The following is a 20047-nucleotide window of genomic DNA, read 5'->3' as shown; positions in this document are numbered from 1 at the left end:
TATATACTGACTCATCTTACACTATATAGATTCGCTTTACTTTCTTCATATTCCTTCGACATATTGGACAACTCCCATCAGCTTCTGCCATCCTACACATTCATTAGGTTAATATTTCAGATCATTCCCAATACAGTAAACACATTAAGTAAATACCATTTTGCAATCAAGTAGTTTTGATATGTGAAGTTGTATAATATCAATTATTCGTGGGAAAAAAACTTACTTTGTTCCGCATTCATAACATGAGACGCACTGGCCACATGGGAAGAAAAAGCAATCACTTGGAGCATCAAACAAATGGCACAGAGGCGTCTAGTTTGGTTACTTGCTTCACCCACATGTCTTATATTATTTTCTAAATCAGTATCATCGTTTGCAAAAGGATCATTACATGAACCCATCCTTGAACCATCGTCATCTTTGTTTTCAAGTAGACATGCTCTAGCTAAATCATTCTCGGTTAGATATCCCTCTTCACAAAAGCACTGTAACTTATTGCAGAATCGTAAAGCTACCTGCATGAAGCAAGTCACCATACCTGCATTTTCAAAAATACTACATTTATTTGCTTCCAATTCATGCCAAAGAAATACTGACCAATGCTCAAATCTAATTATCAACTTGACTTTGTTAAGATTGAAACGTTTACCAGTGAAAATTACATATCCAAATGGTGGATCTAAAAAGAGACCATCTCCCTACCAGTCCAGAATTGTGAAGCATTGAATCATAATATGAGTTTTGAAACCCTCAAATAAAGTTTTATTAATTGCATAATACAACTGATACAATATATGTTATCCAAGAGATTAAAATCTTAAATCCCATACTTTATAGTAGGAATTGGTTAATTGTCTATAAGCAGTAGTTAGATGGGACTAGCAAATTAAAGAACAAAAAATAAAAACAAAATTGAGTAGATTCACTTAGGGTGCACAAAAGAAAAGAGTAGATTCACTTAATTTTATATGCACTTGCAATTTATATTTATTTTTTTCCTTTTTTTTTTCAAATAGCTGAAAAACAATAGTATGGTATGATATGAGAGTCTATTTTATGTGTTATAAAAACACACACATAAATATATTTACTTCTGTTTTGTTCATATTTTTCATAAGTTTTGCTTATTATTTTCTTAATATCTATTCAATATTTCGAAGAACCAAAAAATGACTAATTTGCTGCCATATATAAACAATTACACCTATAGTTTATATTTACATAGAATTTAATGTAAGCTATACTCAATGTATCAAAAAGATAAATAATTTCTATTTATATAGAGTATATATATATATATATATATATATATATATATATATATATATATATTACTTTTAACAGTTTTTAATAACAAATGCTATTTTTTTTAATTTGCCCTAGCCTATATGAACCTAAGCACGACACTGATCAAAACAATTTAAAATAACCAAATACTAGCCAACCTCAAAGCAAAGGGATTGGATTCTATTTCTATGAGAACAACATACAGCTTGATTGAAGTAACTTATTATTAACATACAGCTGATTAATGTCAGAAATTTGTGCATTGGTGGAACATCCGCGAACCGGAATCCTGGTTTAGGATGTGCATCGATCGATGCAATGGTGGTGTCGATCGATGCAAAGTTGGTTTCACGAACAATTTTAAGTTAAACGTTGCGTTTAAGGGTTAAGAACACCCTGAAATCGTGTATAAAAAGAGGGACTCGAGGGTTTGGCCGATTTTGGCCGTTTCTGGAGAAAAAGAAAGAGTGAAAAAATTTCTTGAGTGTTTTTGAGAGTTTTGGGAGATTTGAGGCTGTTCCTACAGACATCTGTAGCTGGGATCGTTGTAGGAGCTTCATAGGAGCGTAGATCTTCTTGTTTGAGGTTCAGAATCTTCTTGGCAAAGGTGAATGTATGACCATGGCTTATCAAACTTTGAGTTTTCTCTGATTTGCCTGTTTATGTGTTTATTTTGCTTGTTAGAGTGTTGTTGAGTCGCAAGAGGCTTTGGGAAGCTTCTTGTGGCATTGGTTTATGTGTTTTGGTGGTTTAGGGACGGGATTTGGCGAGAAGCTTTGGGTAAAAATGATGCTTGGCATGTGCATCGCTCGATGGAATTTGTGTGTCGGTCGATTCAATGCGAGGACAACACGATTTGACCTAGGAGCATCGGTTGATGCCATGTGGAGACGTCGATCGATGCAATTAGGGATTTGGTGCAATGTCGAGCATGCGTTGGTTGATGCAGTGTTAGTGTCGGTCGATGTAGGTGAACCTTGTATTGGTCGATACAAGCTTGTGTCGGTCGATGCAACCCTAGTTAGTGTCGGTCGATGCATGGGTCGGGTTTGGTCGATGCATGGGTCTGTCTTGGTCGATGCAGTTGTTCTGGTTTGTTTTTTGGTTATTGATTGTTGTTTAATGGTTAGAGATATCTCAATTGCTTGTATGTATAGCCCAGTAGATGGGAGGATTGCCTCACTGAGTGTTTATAAAATACTCACGCATCTCATACGTGATGTGGTGCAGGTAAAGACAAAGTGTGAACGTGGATTCCTGGCGATGAAAAGGAGGATGTCCTAGTGGCTCATTGATGTGTTATCTGGTTTCTGTTAAGTTGCTAGAGTTGAGTCAGTAGAGCATTGCTAGGTTGCTGATGTTATGTTTTATGACATGGTTGAATTAATATTGGTATTGGTTATTTAATTATTGGTTATTGATTATTAGTTTAATGGTATATGTTGGTTATTTTCCTCCGTTTGGTTGCTTGTGGTTAGATGGCTAGTGGGTACGGAACCGTTAGTTAATTGGTTAATTATTATTTTTTTTAAAATGAGGTGGGTCGTTTCAGTTTGGTATCATAGCCCTTACGGTTCTAGGTTTGGGTTAACTAGGTTTCTGTTGTTGATGTTGTGGATTTGCATGCCTTTATTGATTATGTGAATTAGTCAATTTTGTGTGGCATGGAGTCCTAGAACATCCTCTTCGAGCCTACAGTGTGATTCCACGGTGAGTTTTGTTTTTATCCTGTTGAGTCTACTTGCTTAGCCTTCTGTTCATGGTAGTGCAGATGGTTAGAGAGGGAACTGTTGTTGGTCGGGGATGCAGACGTGGTCGTTGACGCGGACGTGGTCATAGACGAGGACGTGGTTGTGGACGTGGTAATGGCCGAGGCCCAGCGGGAGTGGTACCGACTCAAGCTCAGGTATACTGCCAGTGGCGGCAGAGGTGCAGCAGCCGGTGGCTGCGGATTTAGGAACTCATTCTCGTTATGTCAGTAGGCTGAGAGAGATGAGCAACATCGGTACTGCAGATGCGTCAAGGGCGAGAGTGGAACGTAACTTGCAGTCTCCCAGATGTCCTTAGGAGTTTTGGGTGTACATAGGGGTCCACAACATGATTGGCGATGCTCACTTGTGCTGGAGATTAGTGGCTGCTAGGAGGGTGCAGAGGGAGATGACTTGGGCTGACTTCGTGGAGGAGTTCAACCGCAAGTAGTTTCCTAGAGGGGCATTAGACCAATTTGAGGTGCAGTTCCTACAGTTATCTTAGGGGAACCGGTCAGTGTGGGAGCTGGATGTGGAGTTCAGTAGACTTCTGATGTATGGGGGTCGGGCGATGGAGTCCGAGGAGGCTCAGATCAAGAGGTTTATGAGGGCCCTTCGTGAGGATTTCAGGTCCATTGTAGAGGGCGGAGCTATGCTGCGCGTGCAGAGCTGGTTGAGATTGCAATACAGATCGAGGAGGACATCTGGGCACAGTCAGTGACGGTTAGTCCAGCAGTTCAGCCTAGGAAGGCTCAGCATCATGGAGGTTCTAACAAGGGCGGCAAGCCTGCACAGGGAACCAAGAGGAAGTGGGAAGTTACGTAGAGGCGAAGTGGTGCCGAGTGTTTTGGTTGTGGTAGTATGGACCACAAGGTGACTAGCTGTCCCCAGAGGAGTGCCCTGACGACGACTCAGTTAGTGGTTCGTGTATGTTATCATTGTAGGAAGAATGTGCACATCAAGCCCAAGTGTCCCAAGTTGCACCAGATGGCAGTGGTAGCAGTACAACATGTGGTGCATCTGGAAGTGCAGCAGGTGGCACGGATTGAGCAGGCGCCATGGGTGTACATGATGGTTGAGACAGGTGGAAAAAGTGTCGGGGCAATCACATGTATAATTTATGGTACCCAGACTTTGTGAATTTCAGTAGCTACATATTTTAAGTTTTGCCTGTGATTAAGTGTTAGTTTCTTAGCACATGAGCTTTGTGCAGGGACCTTGGTTGTTGGCGGGTTTAGGTCCCACATTATATTTGATTATGAAGCTACTCATAGCTTCATTACTCTGGAGTGCGGAGAGAGCGCTAATATCAGAGGGGATCCCAGGGAGCGAGCGAGCGTTGTTAGAGTTGCGGGAGGCAAGTTTCTGAGAGTCATTGGACGGGCAAGAAGAGTTGTTATTCAGATCGCAGGGGAGTCGTGGCCAGCGGATTTGCTTATCAGCCCAGTGGAGCTGTATAATGTTATCTTGGGGATGGATTGGTTGCATCGTCATATGGTTCATCTTGATTGTCATTAGGGTAGAGTTGAGTTTGAGCGTCCAGGAGGGAAGTTGGTGTTTGAGCCAGTTATACCGATTTCGAGGAGTCTCGTGATCTCGGCCATGCAGACTGGGAAGATGATAGAGAAGGGAAGTAAGCCTATTTGTGTTCTGATATAAATTCTTTAGTTAGCATGTTGAAAGTAATGTGTGATTTTATTTGATTCACCTTTTCAGTAGAATGTTTTATGTCAAGTTTCTTTCTACCTCATTTCTCTCCGAACTTTTGTTTTGGATTATTTTAATTGTTAATCACAAATTTTTCGAATGTTCCCCCTATGGTTTTTTCCTACAATTCTCCTAAACTTTGGTTTATTTGGTCAACTTCTCCTGTGGACCATAATATTCTAATCCATTAGAGACCCACCACCTATTTCAAACGTACGTAACATTAATTTGTATGCATCAACGTTTTCAAAAAGCTTGAAATCAAGTTTCTGAATTTTGTTTTAAAATATGTGTTAAGTTCCGAACCATACATATTTTGGAATTTCTTTTTCAAAAATTTGCTAATATCCTCCCCATAAATTAGAATAATATGAAGCATTACTACCATTCGGTTGTTTGTATTACTTATTACAATCTTTTACGGAGATCTCAGAATCCCATTAATAGAAAATCATGAGATCCCTCTTACGTTTTGCTCCGTTTGATAACGTAATAAAATACCAAACGCCTATGATTTAATGGTCATTAGCATTTGATTATAATCCCTGATTTCTCTCCCTAAAACATTGCTTTAAGTTTCTTTTTTAATAACAACATTTCACGACAACAACCTTCTCTGTTACACCATGGGTAAACCTAAAACACTTGCTCCCTACTCTACCCTAGATTCAATCTCCAACAAAACACACAACAATTGTCACAATAGAATTGTTGTTTGGATCATTCATATTTGGGAAGTTCGAGACTTTCGAAGCAATAATATCTTACTAAGCCTTGAATGTCTCCTTCTAGATGAGAATGTCTGTTATCCCTACTATTGTCCATGTTTCCCGTTAATAAGCTCCATTTTAACTCTTTCTTTCACATCTGTTTCAGGGTTCTGCTATACAAGCTTCAGTCCTTCCTAATCGCCTGGTTAAGTTTAAAGATCAATTGGTGAAAGGCTAGTTGTTCATCATCAATGACTTCGATGTTCTCGCATCCTCCAACCGGTATCGTCGCACCAACCACAAGTGGAGAATTGTTTTCATGGAGAAAACGTTTTTAGATAATGTCAATAAACAACAATGCTCTATTGGTTTTGATTATTTTAGATTCTCTACTTTTTCTGACTTGCTTGACATGGTAGACTAGGGTGAAGAGCTTCCAGGTGACAACATATTTTGCACTCTTAGTTTCCCTGGTCTCTTAGCTTTCACTTTCTTTTGCAGTGTATGATTCATATCTACATTTTCCCACCCACCAGATGTTGTTGGCCAAATATCTTCGTCTCGAACCTCTGAAAAGAAAGACCAGAACAACCTTTCAAAGTCAACTGTCAATCTAATACTGACTTGCATTTTAGAAAGGTATTGCTTTGGTTTCAAATATTTTTCCATCCTACACTTCATTTCTTCTCTTCTCTTTCTATGTCTGTAACTGTTATCCATTTCTGTGCTCTGTTGTAGTGGTGACAACGTATATATATCTTTTTGGGGTGAACTTACGGTCGATGCCCATGCCAAACTTTTGCCCCTAAAAGATGAAACAGTTGTGGTCATTGCAACCCATGTTAACCCACGGAAAGTTGGGCGTAAGTGCTTCTCCCTCTTAATTACAAACAACCTTCCATTTTTTGCTGAGTTATAAGTTGACCTCTATTGTTTTCCTACATGGGTATTGACTGTTCTTTCCATCTACTCATGCTACTTGTATTTGAATGGTACATCCTCAAGCCAGATTTTACTTAACTCTGACAATCCAGCCTGCCAAAACTTTTGTCAAAGGTTTTCATCTCTTCATTTTAAAATATAACACCTCTTACACCAGTTTCCTGAAACTTAACACATGGTGGTTTTTTTTTTCTCCCCTTTTCACGTCAGCAACCATGTCAAAGAAAGAATTGTCCCATCTATTATAGACGGAAGCAGTCATTTCGACCCTAATGCTTTGTCCATGATTGAAGATGTTGAGACTTATGTCAAAGAACAAGGGGGCAAGGTAACATTTTAAACATATATTACGGTTTAATTAGATTGTTTGGTTCTTTAATTCAATGTTTTCATTCCTTTGCAGGAAAAGAGCTTCTGGTGTAAAGTGAAAGTGGTTGATATTGAATTACGCAATGGTTGGAATTACATTTCATGCGCAGGCTGCAAATTTAAAATGAACACAACTGGTTCCACCATATCATGTCTGACATGCCCTCCAAACGAAGTTGTAGGAATACTACAGTAAGTTTCCCCCCGTTTATATCGTTTTCCTCATTTTTTTTTGGAAACTATCTAGGTACTGAATTCAAATTATTGTCGATGATGGCTACAACACAACAAACTTTGTAATACTCAATCAAGAGGCAACCAAACTATTAAAGATAACAGGTGCTGACCTGGCTGATGAGGAGGTATGCATTGTATAGGCTAAAGGCAAATAACCCTGCCTCTATTTTATTCCCTGCCAAATGCTTACAAATATCCACTATATCAACTGCAGATGAACTGTGACGAGCCTGTCAAAGATGAGCCTGACGCCATTAAAGAATTAATTGGGAAGATTTTTTATTTCAATATCAAAGTCTCTCACTACAATTTCAATGCGACCTACGAGACGTTCACCATGACATCCATCAAAGAAGACCAAGGAGACTTACCCTTAGATGTATTATTTAATTTTGTGCAGTACTTACCAGTTTAACTTTTAACTTTTCAAAATGTGATTAGCCCATTACCCATACGCTCACACACTTTTTTCTGGGTTATTTGTAAATATTTATTTAGGCTCCTTCAATTGGGGGACTCCCAAATCTTGAATGCCAAGGCGAGCCCTCTGCTACATCTGGAAGGAAAGCATCCAAAAAACGCCGATCTAACAGGTACTGTAAAGTGTTTTTCGTTATATGTGCAACTGATGTTTAAGTTGGTTATTTAAACCTAGCTTGCCTTGCCTCACTAGGCTTTCAAATCCGACGATGGATTGTCTTCCACGACTCCGGAGAAACAAAAGACCAAAAGGTTACCTCTTACAAAAACAACAATGGTTAATTTCGTAATGGTTATGTACGGTTATTTAAGATTTCTGGACTACACTGGCAGGAAAAACACCCAAAAAGCTGTTTCCGAAGGTATTAGCAACCTGCGGGCTAACGTGAGTAAAGAACTCATGGTCTCATCTGGATCTGAAGATGAAAGTATCAAAGAAGAACCTGAAAGAAAAAAATGTCACCACACGTCTCGAAGACACATGTAAGGACTCACTTACTCATCTGGTTTAAGGTCTTTATAAGTCCTATATCTAAACTTGCAAAGTATAATAGGCGATTGCAGATGGGAATAACCTCAGACCCACAACTGAAGCTGAGCCCTCTACTAAGAAACGCCGTTCTAGCAGGTAAACTACCATCAAAATGCTCGTGAAAGACTATACCGCTTATGAATGGTTGACAACATTTCATCTATTCCTGCCGCAGGAAATCAGTCTTGGTTTCTACTGAATTAGATGTTGACTCTACGGTAAACGAAGTGGAAGCCACTTGCCGTTAGATGAAACACATGTAAGCAATTTCCTAATTAACAGAATAAAGGGACATACAACTCGACTTTATAGTCCTACACTTGTCATGTCTAATAGGTGAATTCTGCTGCCTGCAACCGTGAAATAGCAACTGGGGTACAGCTAACCACTACTTCTGCAAGGCCAGTGAGGGATCGCCGCCCTAACAGGTTTTCCCCTAATCTGCTTCTGTTAACATGTTACGTGGTCTTCTTCTTTTCCTAACCTCAACCACGTCTTCACTTTTCCTAACCTCAACCACGTCTTCTTATTTTCCTAACCTCAACCACGTCTTCACTTTCCAGGAAATATGAAGATGGTTTATCCAAAGATCAAACATTTGGCAGGTTCATTCTCAACTAACTTGATTGTTTCACTTATAAACTTGGTTATTGGTACCAATTACCTCACCCTCCTCTCACAGGACATGTAACAAAAAAACTGGCTCCAAAGCACAAGGCACCACAAAGGTTAAGAGGGGTAAATCACTAATTGTATTATCGGATATTGAAGATGTCACCACCTTAAACAAACCAGAAGGAGAAGAGGAAGTGAAAGAAGACAATGACTTGCCATCACAGGTTTGTTTTGAAAATATATAGGAAAATTTACTGAAACACTCGAACCAGTTTATGCTTTCATTCATTTTAACACATCCGTATATTTGAACAGACAGAGACTGCTTCCGAGGATTCCGAAAGTCCTTGCAAAACACTAAGAAAACACCAACCTACCAGGGGATTTGGAATTTGGTTGAAACACAATGTGGTGTACTTTTTTGGTTTTAATTTTAACTTTACACCAACAGGAGACACGAAGCTGAAGATGGTTTGCTCTCGGTAATCCCAAAAAAAAGAAAAAAGCCCCAGGTTATATTTTAAATCAACCTAATTACTTATCTTAAACAGTGAGTTTGGCAAGCCTATAAGGGTTAAACAAATAGTCACCACGTATGTTTTCTTCGTGTTATAGGAAAACGCCCGAACCAATAACTCCAAAAGTTTCAAGGACCCGACATAGTAGCGGACGCAAAAAACAAATCATCTTATCTGATACTGACTCTGAGTACGAATAAACACCATTCAAACATGTGAGTACATTACGTTTATGTTTTTCCTTCAGGTGGGGCCAGCTATTTTCCTATCTGACATCATTTTATTTTAATTTGTTGAACACTAAGATGGTGAGGAGAAGACATATGTGTCGATCGTTGCTGGAACCGCTGAAGGCTTTTAAAAATTATAATTTGTTGAACACTAAGATGGTGAGGAGAAGACATCTGTACCCATCATTGCTGCAACCGCTGAAGACCTTTTATTTTTTATTTACCCATGTTTCCCCGCACTTTCATTTTCCTTTACCCATGTTTAATTAAAACCATTTAGTACCTCTTAACAGAGTTCAAGTCTACCTATTTACTTTATAAATTTCCATTTGGGAAAAACATTTATATTTTTAGTACTTTCACTTACCAACAACGACCACCCCTTATTAACATTGATGAACACTTGAAATTATTTACTATGAAATAATGTTCCATAATGGCAATTCAAACCAACAGTAGCCGAGGTTTGTAACAAGATTTCAAAAAATTTCCCATGTTTTAAATATCAAATAACCAAATGAATGTAATTACACAATGTATACCAGTACTATTACCGGCAGTCCATCGGAGGGAGAATCCAAAAAAAAAAACCTACAGCCCCATATTGTAACCGCTTAAAACTTAGAAATGCCTCGTGGAGAAAGTGTAGGGAATGGTTATTAATAAATCATTAAAAACCCACAACTCACTCCTTTACAAATTCAAACACCCATCTTTTGCTCCCTTGGCAAATTAATGTATATAATAAAGCGTTAGACTGGAAAATTAAAAACACGATTAGACTTTCCTTACTTTCACATTCTCTACGTCAAACCTTCTCAACCTAACCATTACTAACAAAACTATACCCAGTCATATTTTTCTTTTGTCTTTCGCTTATCTTTTTCTTACGAAATAACTAGAAATGAACTCCAACTTATTGACTGCCCAAAAAACAAACCTTGGAGGCATTCAGATTCCAAGCTCAACAGGTTTGTATTCTATATATAATCTCCCAAAAAAAAAAAAAAATACATCAATCACGAACGACAATTCCACAATCACGTTTATATTTTAATGCTTTACAAAATTTCATATATTGTCAAGACATCGAAAGAAATAGGGTGAAACGAAGACAAGTTTTGTCAAAGCAACCAAGGAAATTACAAAGGCTTCACCCTCCTTCCACCTCCCATGCTTTCACAACATGTTCAGGTTCTACATCAAGCATTCACTATATGTTCTGGATATGCAAAATTTGACTCGTCCTCAAACAAAGATTGCCTCATTCACTACACTACTTACATTTTACAAAATCTAGATGTGGAGACCACATCAACTACAGAAATCCACATCAACTACAGAAAATAGGAAAGAAAATAGAGATAAACGAATAGAAGTGCGGAGATTAAGCCGCCAACAAAACCAACCTCAATGTAAGAGCTAAATTTCCTTCAGTTCAATGTGCGTCCTTCCCTCCCGGCTAACTGTTAACATGTTCACATACTTTTAAAAACAGGTCTACAACAACAATCACCACCACTAGATGCACAAACACTTGGTAAACGTCCATCAGCAGACAGATGCACCATAACCGAGAAGAAAGGTTAGAGATTAAATTGTAAAACGTAAAATTGTCAAATATATTATATGCTATCTAAGTTATACTATATTTGATCATAGGGAAACGTCACCGCACAAACCCTGTTGGAAATACGTTGGTTAATTGTCGTTATTGTGATGCTTTGATGTGGCAAGCAGAGAGCCAAAGGAAAACCAGAGACATAACCAAATTGAGCTTCTCCATTTGTTGTCATGCGGGGCGTGTATCACTACCCAAGATGAAAGAAACCCCATCATATTTGGATAAACTTCTAAAAGATGCAAATTTCCTCCAACATATAAGGACGTTTAACTCTCTTTTCGCGTTTACGTCAATGGGGGCTAAAGTTGATGAATCGATCAATAGAAGACCTGGCCCATATTGCTACAGAGTTCATGGAAAAAATTACCACAGACTTGGGTCCCTTTTGCCGATTGATGGAGAGTCCCCCAAGTTTCTACAATTGTACATTTTTGATACGACGATTGAGGTGCAAAATAGAATTAAAGCCCTAACGAATGGGAAATCATTAACCCCACCTGATGAAAGCATAATCTGCGGATTGCTAGAGATGCTTGACGACACCAACGAGCTTGCAAAAATCTACAGAATGGCTAGAGATCAACATGAAGAGGCAGACCCAACAGAAATGTCCATTCGATTAGTGGGCCAACGACAACGCGGGAGACAGTATGACTTACCAACAGCTGATGAAATTGCAGGACTAATTATTGGTGACCTCTCTTTGACAATTGGTAAACGAGATGTCATTGTCCAATACAAGTCCAACAATCTGCAAAGGGTGAGCGAGTTACACCCGAAGTTCATGTCACTACAATACCCATTATTGTTTCCCTATGGTGAAGATGGTTATCTTGAGCAAATACCACTGCTACCAGGAGAGAAAGCTATAAAGAGGGAATTTTGGACCATGCTTGAGTTCTATTCTTATCAAATTCAAACAAGACTGTCACAAGGTACGACTTTGATAAGATCAGGCCGTCTCCTTCAACAATATGTGGTGGATGCATATATTGCAATTGAACAAGAACGCTTGGGTTGGCACGCGAGAAATCAGAAAACCTTGAGAGCAGAACTTTACCACAACATATGTGATGCAATTGACAAAGGTGATAGTGATGCAAACAATTTGGGTAAACGAATAATCTTACCATCTTCGTTCAAAGGAGGACCAAGATATATGGCTCAAAACTACCAAGACGCAATGGGAATATGCAGATTATTTGGCAACCCAGATCTTTTCATTACCATAACAGCAAATCCAAACTGGGTTGAGATAAAGGACCATTTGGAAATCTCAGGAAACAGCACAGCCAGCGATAGACCAGATATCGAATGTCGTGTATTCAAAATGAAGTTAGAAGAATTGGTCGCAGATATTTGGGACGGAGTCTTCTTCGGAAAAGCAAAATCTGGTAATTACTTTTTTCCCCTCTTTTGGGTGTCGACTGCAAAATCTGGTAAAATATACATTGTGTAATGCATAAAATACTAATGAAATACATTTACTAAAACAATTCTTTTGATGCAGTTATATACACCATCGAGTTTAAAAAGCGCGGCCTACCGCATGCAGATATCTTGGTTTGGTTAGAAAAAAGTATGAGGGATCCAACGGCAGAAGACATAGATAAAATCATCTCAGCTGAGATCCCAGATGAAAAAAAAGACAAAGAAGGTTTTATGATGGTGGAACAGTTTATGATGCATGGTCCATGTGCAAAAGATAATCCTAATTTAGCATGTACAAAGAATGGAGTGTGCACTAAAGAATTCCCAAGATCATACTCACAAGAAACATCGTTCGGAGACAATGGTTTTTTACGTATCGCCGCAGGCAAGACAATTCGAAGAAAATAACTAAAGGGAAATCAATAATGGATAATCGTTATGTTGTGCCGCACAACCTTCCCCTCCTTAAAAAGTACCAAGCGCATGTGAATGTGGAATGGTGTTGTAAGACAGAAGCGATTAAGTATTTATTTAAATACGTCACCAAAGGGGTGGACAGGGCAACCATTGTCGTAGAGACGGCTTCATGTGCTGCGGTTAAAATCAAGGTCGATGCAAATTATGTTGACGAGATTAAGAATTATCAAGAATGCCGATACATATCAGCATGTGAGGCGATGTGGCGTATCTTTTCCTTTGATATTCACTATAGCGTACCAGCTGTTCAACGTCTTCCATTGCATCTCCCTGACCAGCAATCTCTTATATACAACGCTATGCAGAGTCTCGACGGTGTTATTTCACGGGACGGTGTTGAAAGAACAATGCTCACAGAGTGGATGGAGATGAATAAAACTGACGAGGAGGCACGGAGTTTGACATATGTACAGTTCCCAACTCAATTTGTATGGCATACCACTACCAAAATTTGGACAAAAAGGAAGCAAGGTTTTACCATCGGCAGGTTAGTAAATATACATCCAACAGTCGGAGAACTATACTACTTGAGGATTTTACTGTTCAAAGTCAAAGGCGTAACCAGCTTTAGTGAGATCAAGACATTTGAAGGAGTTACCTATCAAACATACAAGGAAACTTGTTGTGCAAGAGGGTTGCTAGATGGAGATAAAGAATGGATAGAAGCATTAGAGGAAACAGCACAATGGGGTTCAGCTAGCCAATTGCGAGATCTCTTTGTTACACTAATAATTTTCTGCCACGTTAGTAGTCCTTCAAAATTATGGAGCCATTGCTGGAAGTCTCTAGCCGAAGACATAGAGTACAACCAACGGAAGGTTTTAAACATGCCCCATTTATATCTCACAGAAGATCAACTAAAGAGTTACACTTTGATAGAGATGGAGAAGATCATGCATCAACATGATAGATCACTGTTGGAATATGAAGACATGCCTTTGCCAAATAAGGAGCTGTTTACTGATATGAAAAACACTTTCATTAATGAAGAAATGAGCTACAACCCCGAAAGTGAGAGAAGAGAACATGAAAGACTATTCCAGAGTCTGAATGAGGAGCAAAGAATGGTATACAACGGAGTATTGGATTCTATAGAAGCTGGTAAAGGAAACCTATTCTTCTTATATGGACATGGTGGAACGGGTAAAACATATCTATACAAAACCATCATATCAAAGTTAAGATCACAACAAAAGATTGTAGTACCAGTTGCATCTTCAGGCATTGCAGCGTTGCTTCTTCCAGGAGGTAGAACAGCCCACTCAAGATTCAAAATCCCAATTACCTTAGAGGAGCATTCAGTGTGTGACATAAAAACAAGATCCATGATAGCAGAACTGCTAAAACGGGCTGACTTAATAATTTGGGACGAAGCACCCATGACTCATAGATTGGCATTTGAGGCGTTCGATCGAACAATGCGCGATATCTTATCTAAAGAAGATCCATCTGCAATCGATAAACCATTTGGTGGGAAGACGCTTTTGCTAGGTGGCGATTTCAGGCAAATACTACCTGTGATAAATGGAGGAAGTAGACAAGAGACAGTGTCAGCTGCAATCAATCGCTCCAATATTTGGGATGCATGCATTCTCTACACATTATCTCAGAACATGAGACTGAAAGATGAAGAAAAAAAGTTTGTAGAGTGGATACTTCAAGTTGGGGACGGAAATGCACCATCTATTGAAACGATGGAGGATTCTAACGCTGACACAGACAACATCAAAATACCTTCCAAGCTGTGTTTTAAATGGCGAGAGGCGAGGTGAGGCGACAGAGGGTAGGTTTGGCGCCCTGCGCCTAGGCGAGATTCACCCCACGCCTTTGGTGTATGAGGCGCAACTGCAAAAAACAGACATAAGGTTAGTCATAAATAATCGATTCCTTACCATGTAAGCACAACCTGAGTCTAAAACCAATAGCTTATCATTTGAAATTGAAACATAGAGAAAGATTTGAAAACAAATATAAAGCCAATCATGAGTTTGAAACAGAGAAATGAAAACAAAGTAAAAGCAAATCCAACGAAAGTTTAAAACTTAAACACAAAGCCTAAAAATCCATCTCATCATCATCAAACTCGTCATCTTCGACATAGACTTCAGTATCATCATCTCCTCCTATAAAATCTTCTTCAGCTTCATCCTCATCATCTTCATCAATCAAAGTCATCGGAGTTAGAGATGTCCTTTCAGCCCTTGGAGTTGGAGTGGAGGTTGATGTTGTATTCTTCCCTTTCTCAGCTCTTGAAGACTTTGCCGATCCTGATGCTTTTTTGCCTCTAGTATTGTAGTTAGGTTCATTAGCCCCAGATGTTGTGCTTACTGCCTCCCATGTTAAATCACCATCTTCATACACTAGATCATTAAACTCATCAGCTGACTGCTCATCCATTCTTCCTACCAACCATTCATTAGAGTCATCAATATCTTGTAGGATGATGGGATCAATGGTGTCTTTCCTGTTGTAGCGGCGTTGTAAAGCTCGATTGTATTTAACAAACACCATGTCATTCAAACGTTGTTGACCCAATCGATTTCTTTTCTTAGTATGGAGATGCTGAAACACGCTCCAGTTTCTCTCACAGCCTGTCGCACTACAAGTGAGACTAAGAATCCTTATGGAAAAGTCTCTAAGTGTTGGTGTAGAGCCTCCGTAAGAAGACCACCACTCAGATGGTGATTTTGTTGTCCTTTGTCTTATTGCCATTGGAATCCCAAACAGTCCAGAAGCATTTTGAAACTGCACCAGCTCGTCGGTTATCTTGTCTTGAGTTGAAAGTGAAGGAACTAACCTTTCAATGGTGCTGTAGAAACCTTTTTCCACCTCTTCACAATGCACTCCAGACTCTTTGTTGTAATGAAATTCTGGATTCAAATAGTAGCCAGCAGCATGCAAAGGATGATGGAGTTGACAATCCCATCGCTTATCAATTATTGCAAATGCATCTTTGTACTCTTCTTCTCTCCCATTGAAGGTCCTAGCAATGGCCTCTTTAGCTCTATCCATTGCTTCATAGATGTACCCCATAGCTGGTTTTCTCTCTCCGTCAACCAACCGAAGCACTTTAACTAGAGGTCCTGTCAACTTGAGTGCATACAACACATGGTGCCAGAAGCTGTTTTGCATAATGAACTTCTTCACGTTCCTTGCTCCTAAGTCCTTTGACCACTTGGAATCATTATATTCTTGGGAAGTTACAAAATTCCTCAAGTTTTTCCTCTGCTTGTGATACTGCGACAATGTGATGAATGATGTAGCAAACCTAGTAACTGCCGGTCTATGTAAATTTCCTTGAGTGAATTTCTTCATCATATTCACAAGAGAAGTGTGATTATAGATGTAGCCATTCAGTAGATGCAGTTCTTGATTGCAGTCTTCACCATAGGAATTTTTCCTATATCCTCCAACATGAGATCGATGCAGTGGGCTGCACAAGGAAGCCAATATAGATGTGGTCGATTCGCCATTAGTAATTGGCCTGCAAAGTAAGAAAATACAAATCAGTACTAGACTCATAAACAATCAAAAAAAACAAAACAAAACTTTATAAATCTTAAAGATATAACAAACTCACCAGCTTTTATATAGTTTGATGTGTTATCAGTTATCACTTGGACAACATTAGATTCTCCAACTTCTTCCACCATACGATCAGGATGATCAAACAGCAAATGAGCATCTTTCACAACTGTTGATACATCAACTGATTTGAGGAAGACTGATCCCTTTGGCGAATTAACCAGAAAGTTGGCAATGTCCTTTTGTACAACTGAATCACGCCATCCGTCAGACATGATTGAACAACCTTTACTTGACCATTCTGTTTTGTGCTCCACCAACTGCTTCTCTATTTCTTTTACTTCTTTCTTCAGAAAAGGAACACGCAGCTCGTACATGGTTGGTGGCTTAAAGCCAGAACCATATTGACCAACTAACTCAAGTGAAGATTTGAAACTGTCATAGTTAACCGCATTAAAAGGAAGGCCTGCATCATAAAACCACCTTGCAATCTCTGCACATGCTCTGTCCCTAAGTTCTTTACCAGATTTTCCAAAAACTTCTTTTCTGTCTTTTCTTCCTTTTAAGACATCAGGAGGAGTTGGACATACATACTTGTCCATTGGACCCTTACGTTTCTTTGAAGGCGGTGGCTTACTAGTCTGACCTTCATCTTCATCTTCCTCATACTCATCGTATAAATTGGGTGGTGGTGGCATCATTTGAGTAGTGGCTTTAGCTTCAGCCTTCTTAAGCATGAAACTTCTGACTTCTTCCTTTATATGATCAAAAACCATAGTGCAGGCAGTAACATTTTTATGACCACCAACAATGTGCTGTTTTGCACGTTGTACTCCACCGCTTGTGATTTTTTACAATAGTTACACGTCCAACTACCAGGTTTGGAAGAAACAGGAGTTGCATGTTTCCTAGCTGGATCTTGTTCCTTAGTAGGAACTGAATCGGACATGATGAGTTGATGAAGAAGAGTTGGAAGATTAGAGAGTAGAGACTTAGATCAGAGAGGAAAAACTATCGTGAAACTACGAAGCTAATAGTGAAGTTTGACTTTATATGCAAAAAAAGTTTAGGGCTTCTAGCAATAAATTCACGGCAATCAACAAAATCATTCTAGAAACATTTTAAGTAAGCAAATATTGAGAAAATATTGAGAAAATATTGAGGTTTAACCATATATTACCTCCTACTATTGCAGGCGCTAAGCGAGATGAGGCGGGCTCCATGGCAAGGCATCCCGAAGCGAGCGCCTTTGGTCTACCGCCTGGCCTCATCTACTAGAGGCGCTACACCCTTATAATCACCTCGCCTCTCGCCCAGACGCTTTTTTAAACACAGCTGCCAAGTTGATGGTTCCATCCGGAGAAAGCCCACTACAACAACTTGCTGCTGACGTTTACCCAGATTTTGCAATCAAATACAAGAAGCCAAAATACCTCACTAAAAGAGCCATATTAGCTCCAAAGAATGACATAGTCCATGATCTGAACATGATGATGCTAGAACAAGTTCCTAGGGATCCAAAGGAATACTTAAGTTCAGATACAATTGAAATGGAAGGAGACACGCCTGAGAAAGATCAACTGTTATATCCAATGGAATTTTTGAACACACTTAAATTTTCGGGCTTACCAGATCAAAACCTAACCATCAAAGTAGGGTCTCCAGTTATGCTGCTGAGAAATATGAATCAGAAAGAGGGTCTTTGCAATGGTACCAGACTAATTGTTACACACATGGGGGGAAAGAGTCATAGAGGCAGAGATCCTGACTGGGACATGTGCAGGAAACAAGGTGGTTATCCCGCGTATTATACTCTCTCCTGCAAATTCCAAATGGCCATTCAAATTAAAACGACGACAATTTCCCTTGCGGCTTAGCTACGCAATGACAATCAATAAAAGTCAAGGTCAAAGTCTGAAAAAGGTGGGCTTATATCTCCCAAAACCAGTTTTCATACACGGGCAATTGTATGTGGCACTATCTAGAGTCACATCAGAGGCAGGGCTAAAGATACTAAATGTGGAGACGGAAAACAATGATGAACAGACTGTTAAAAATATTGTTTTCAGAGAGGTCTTCAACAACCTCTACAACTCAACATAACCACAGGTATGACTAAACTATCAATCGTAAATCAGAATATCATCTTAAACAACTAAGATCAGACATGTTGTTTATAAATAATCACCTCTACAGGACATTGGGGATCAATAGAAGGCGACACCAAATATTAATGTATCCTTTTTCACATGGGCAACAACATAAGTATCCTTATACCCATATTACTTTCATATTCAAACTTCCCATTATATACTCTGCATATGCCATTGTTTCGTTTTCCTTTGGGGAAAAACACAGATAACAGGTACACCACTAAAAGGAGGAGGATGCAGCAGAACAGAAAGTAAATAGCCATTGAAGAAGAATGATATGAGATTACCAATAATCCTAAACGACAGAGAGATGAGAATACAAAGAGAGTTAATCTCAGGCTCTCCCGAGGTATAATAGATGGTTCCCGCAAATCTTTACTAAATCATTAATTTGTTTATCCGTAGTCTATAGGCAAGATATTACCGTGTAAACCACACCGAAGGTGTTTTCCGGTCTCTTTTAGTGGAGGTTGAGAGAGCAGACTCTCCCCAGACGTAGCGGTGGCAACCGTGAACTGGGTTAACAAAGCTGTTTGTTCAAAAGTAGAAGAACCACCAGGCACAGTTAGCACACACCACAAACAGAGACATAGCAAGACAATGAGAAAACACAAAGGGCGACGACGTATTTGAAAAAAGAGATGAGTACTTAAAACACACATCCAACAAATGAACCCATAAGAAAAACGCGCTGGAAACGAACAACATTAGAAGAATTAGCAAAAACCCACCCAAATTAAGAGTCATTAGTGGAATATCCGACTCAACAATGCCAAAATTACTGAAACGAATAGGCAAATTTGAAGAAAAAGAGTAGATGACAAAAAAGATCTTCAAGTTTTCCCCACCACACATAATTGCCCACAACAAAGCAGCTCACAAAGTCTTTATGGAAACTCGTAACTTAATTTCAATCCACCACACCATAACAACCCTCGATTATAGCTAAATGACCAACCTGTGTTTAAAAAAGCGTCGCCTAGACGTGCCTGGGCGAGAGGCGAGGTGATTATAAGGGTGTAGCACCTCTAGTAGATGAGGCCAGGCGGTAGACCAAAGGCGCTCGCTTCGGGATGCCTTTCCATGGAGCCCGCCTCATCTCGCTTAGCGCCTGCAATAGTAGGAGGTAATATATGGTTAAACCTCAATATTTTCTCAATATTTGCTTACTTAAAATGTTTCTAGAATGATTTTGTTGATTGCCGTGAATTTATTGCTAGAAGCCCTAAACTTTTTTTGCATATAAAGTCAAACTTCACTATTAGCTTCGTAGTTTCACGATAGTTTTTCCTCTCTGATCTAAGTTTCTACTTTCATAGGAGGAGATGATGATACTGAAGTCTATGTCGAAGATGACGAGTTTGATGATGATGAGATGGATTTTTAGGCTTTGTGTTTAAGTTTTAAACTTTCATTGGATTTGCTTCTACTTTGTTTTCATTTCTCTGTTTCAGACTCA

General features: G+C 39.2%; 3 protein-coding genes and 1 pseudogene across 4 annotated transcripts; 2 read left to right on the top strand and 2 right to left on the bottom strand.

Moving 5' to 3' along the window:
• Positions 1-12858: 12858 nt before the first annotated feature.
• Positions 12859-14682, top strand: LOC104728589 (uncharacterized). The gene has a single exon (XM_087472811.1). It carries the CDS (start codon positions 12859-12861, stop codon positions 14680-14682), a length of 1824 nt encoding a protein of 607 aa, XP_087328937.1.
• A 141-nt stretch (positions 14683-14823) lies between these two features.
• LOC104728588 (uncharacterized) lies at positions 14824-17414 on the bottom strand (annotated as a pseudogene). The gene is made up of 2 exons (XR_015571241.1): positions 16491-17414; positions 14824-16394 (listed from the first exon to the last, which is right to left on the bottom strand). The product of XR_015571241.1 is annotated as an uncharacterized LOC104728588 (transcript).
• LOC147934818 (uncharacterized) lies at positions 14966-16228 on the bottom strand. The gene has a single exon (XM_087472810.1). It carries the CDS (start codon positions 16226-16228, stop codon positions 14966-14968), a length of 1263 nt encoding a protein of 420 aa, XP_087328936.1.
• Positions 17415-17781: 367 nt separating the features above from the next.
• Positions 17782-18538, top strand: LOC147934817 (uncharacterized). Its single transcript, XM_087472809.1, has 2 exons — positions 17782-18239; positions 18421-18538. Exons 1-2 carry the CDS (start codon positions 17782-17784, stop codon positions 18536-18538), a joined length of 576 nt encoding a protein of 191 aa, XP_087328935.1.
• Positions 18539-20047: the final 1509 nt, after the last annotated feature.

This window comes from Camelina sativa, chromosome 11 (genome assembly GCF_030686135.1).
Source record: "Camelina sativa cultivar CO46 ecotype springtype chromosome 11, ASM3068613v1".
Classification (NCBI taxonomy): domain Eukaryota; kingdom Viridiplantae; phylum Streptophyta; class Magnoliopsida; order Brassicales; family Brassicaceae; genus Camelina; species Camelina sativa.
The sequence above is the reverse complement of the archived record's forward strand: the minus strand, read 5'-3'. Positions and strand labels throughout refer to the sequence as shown.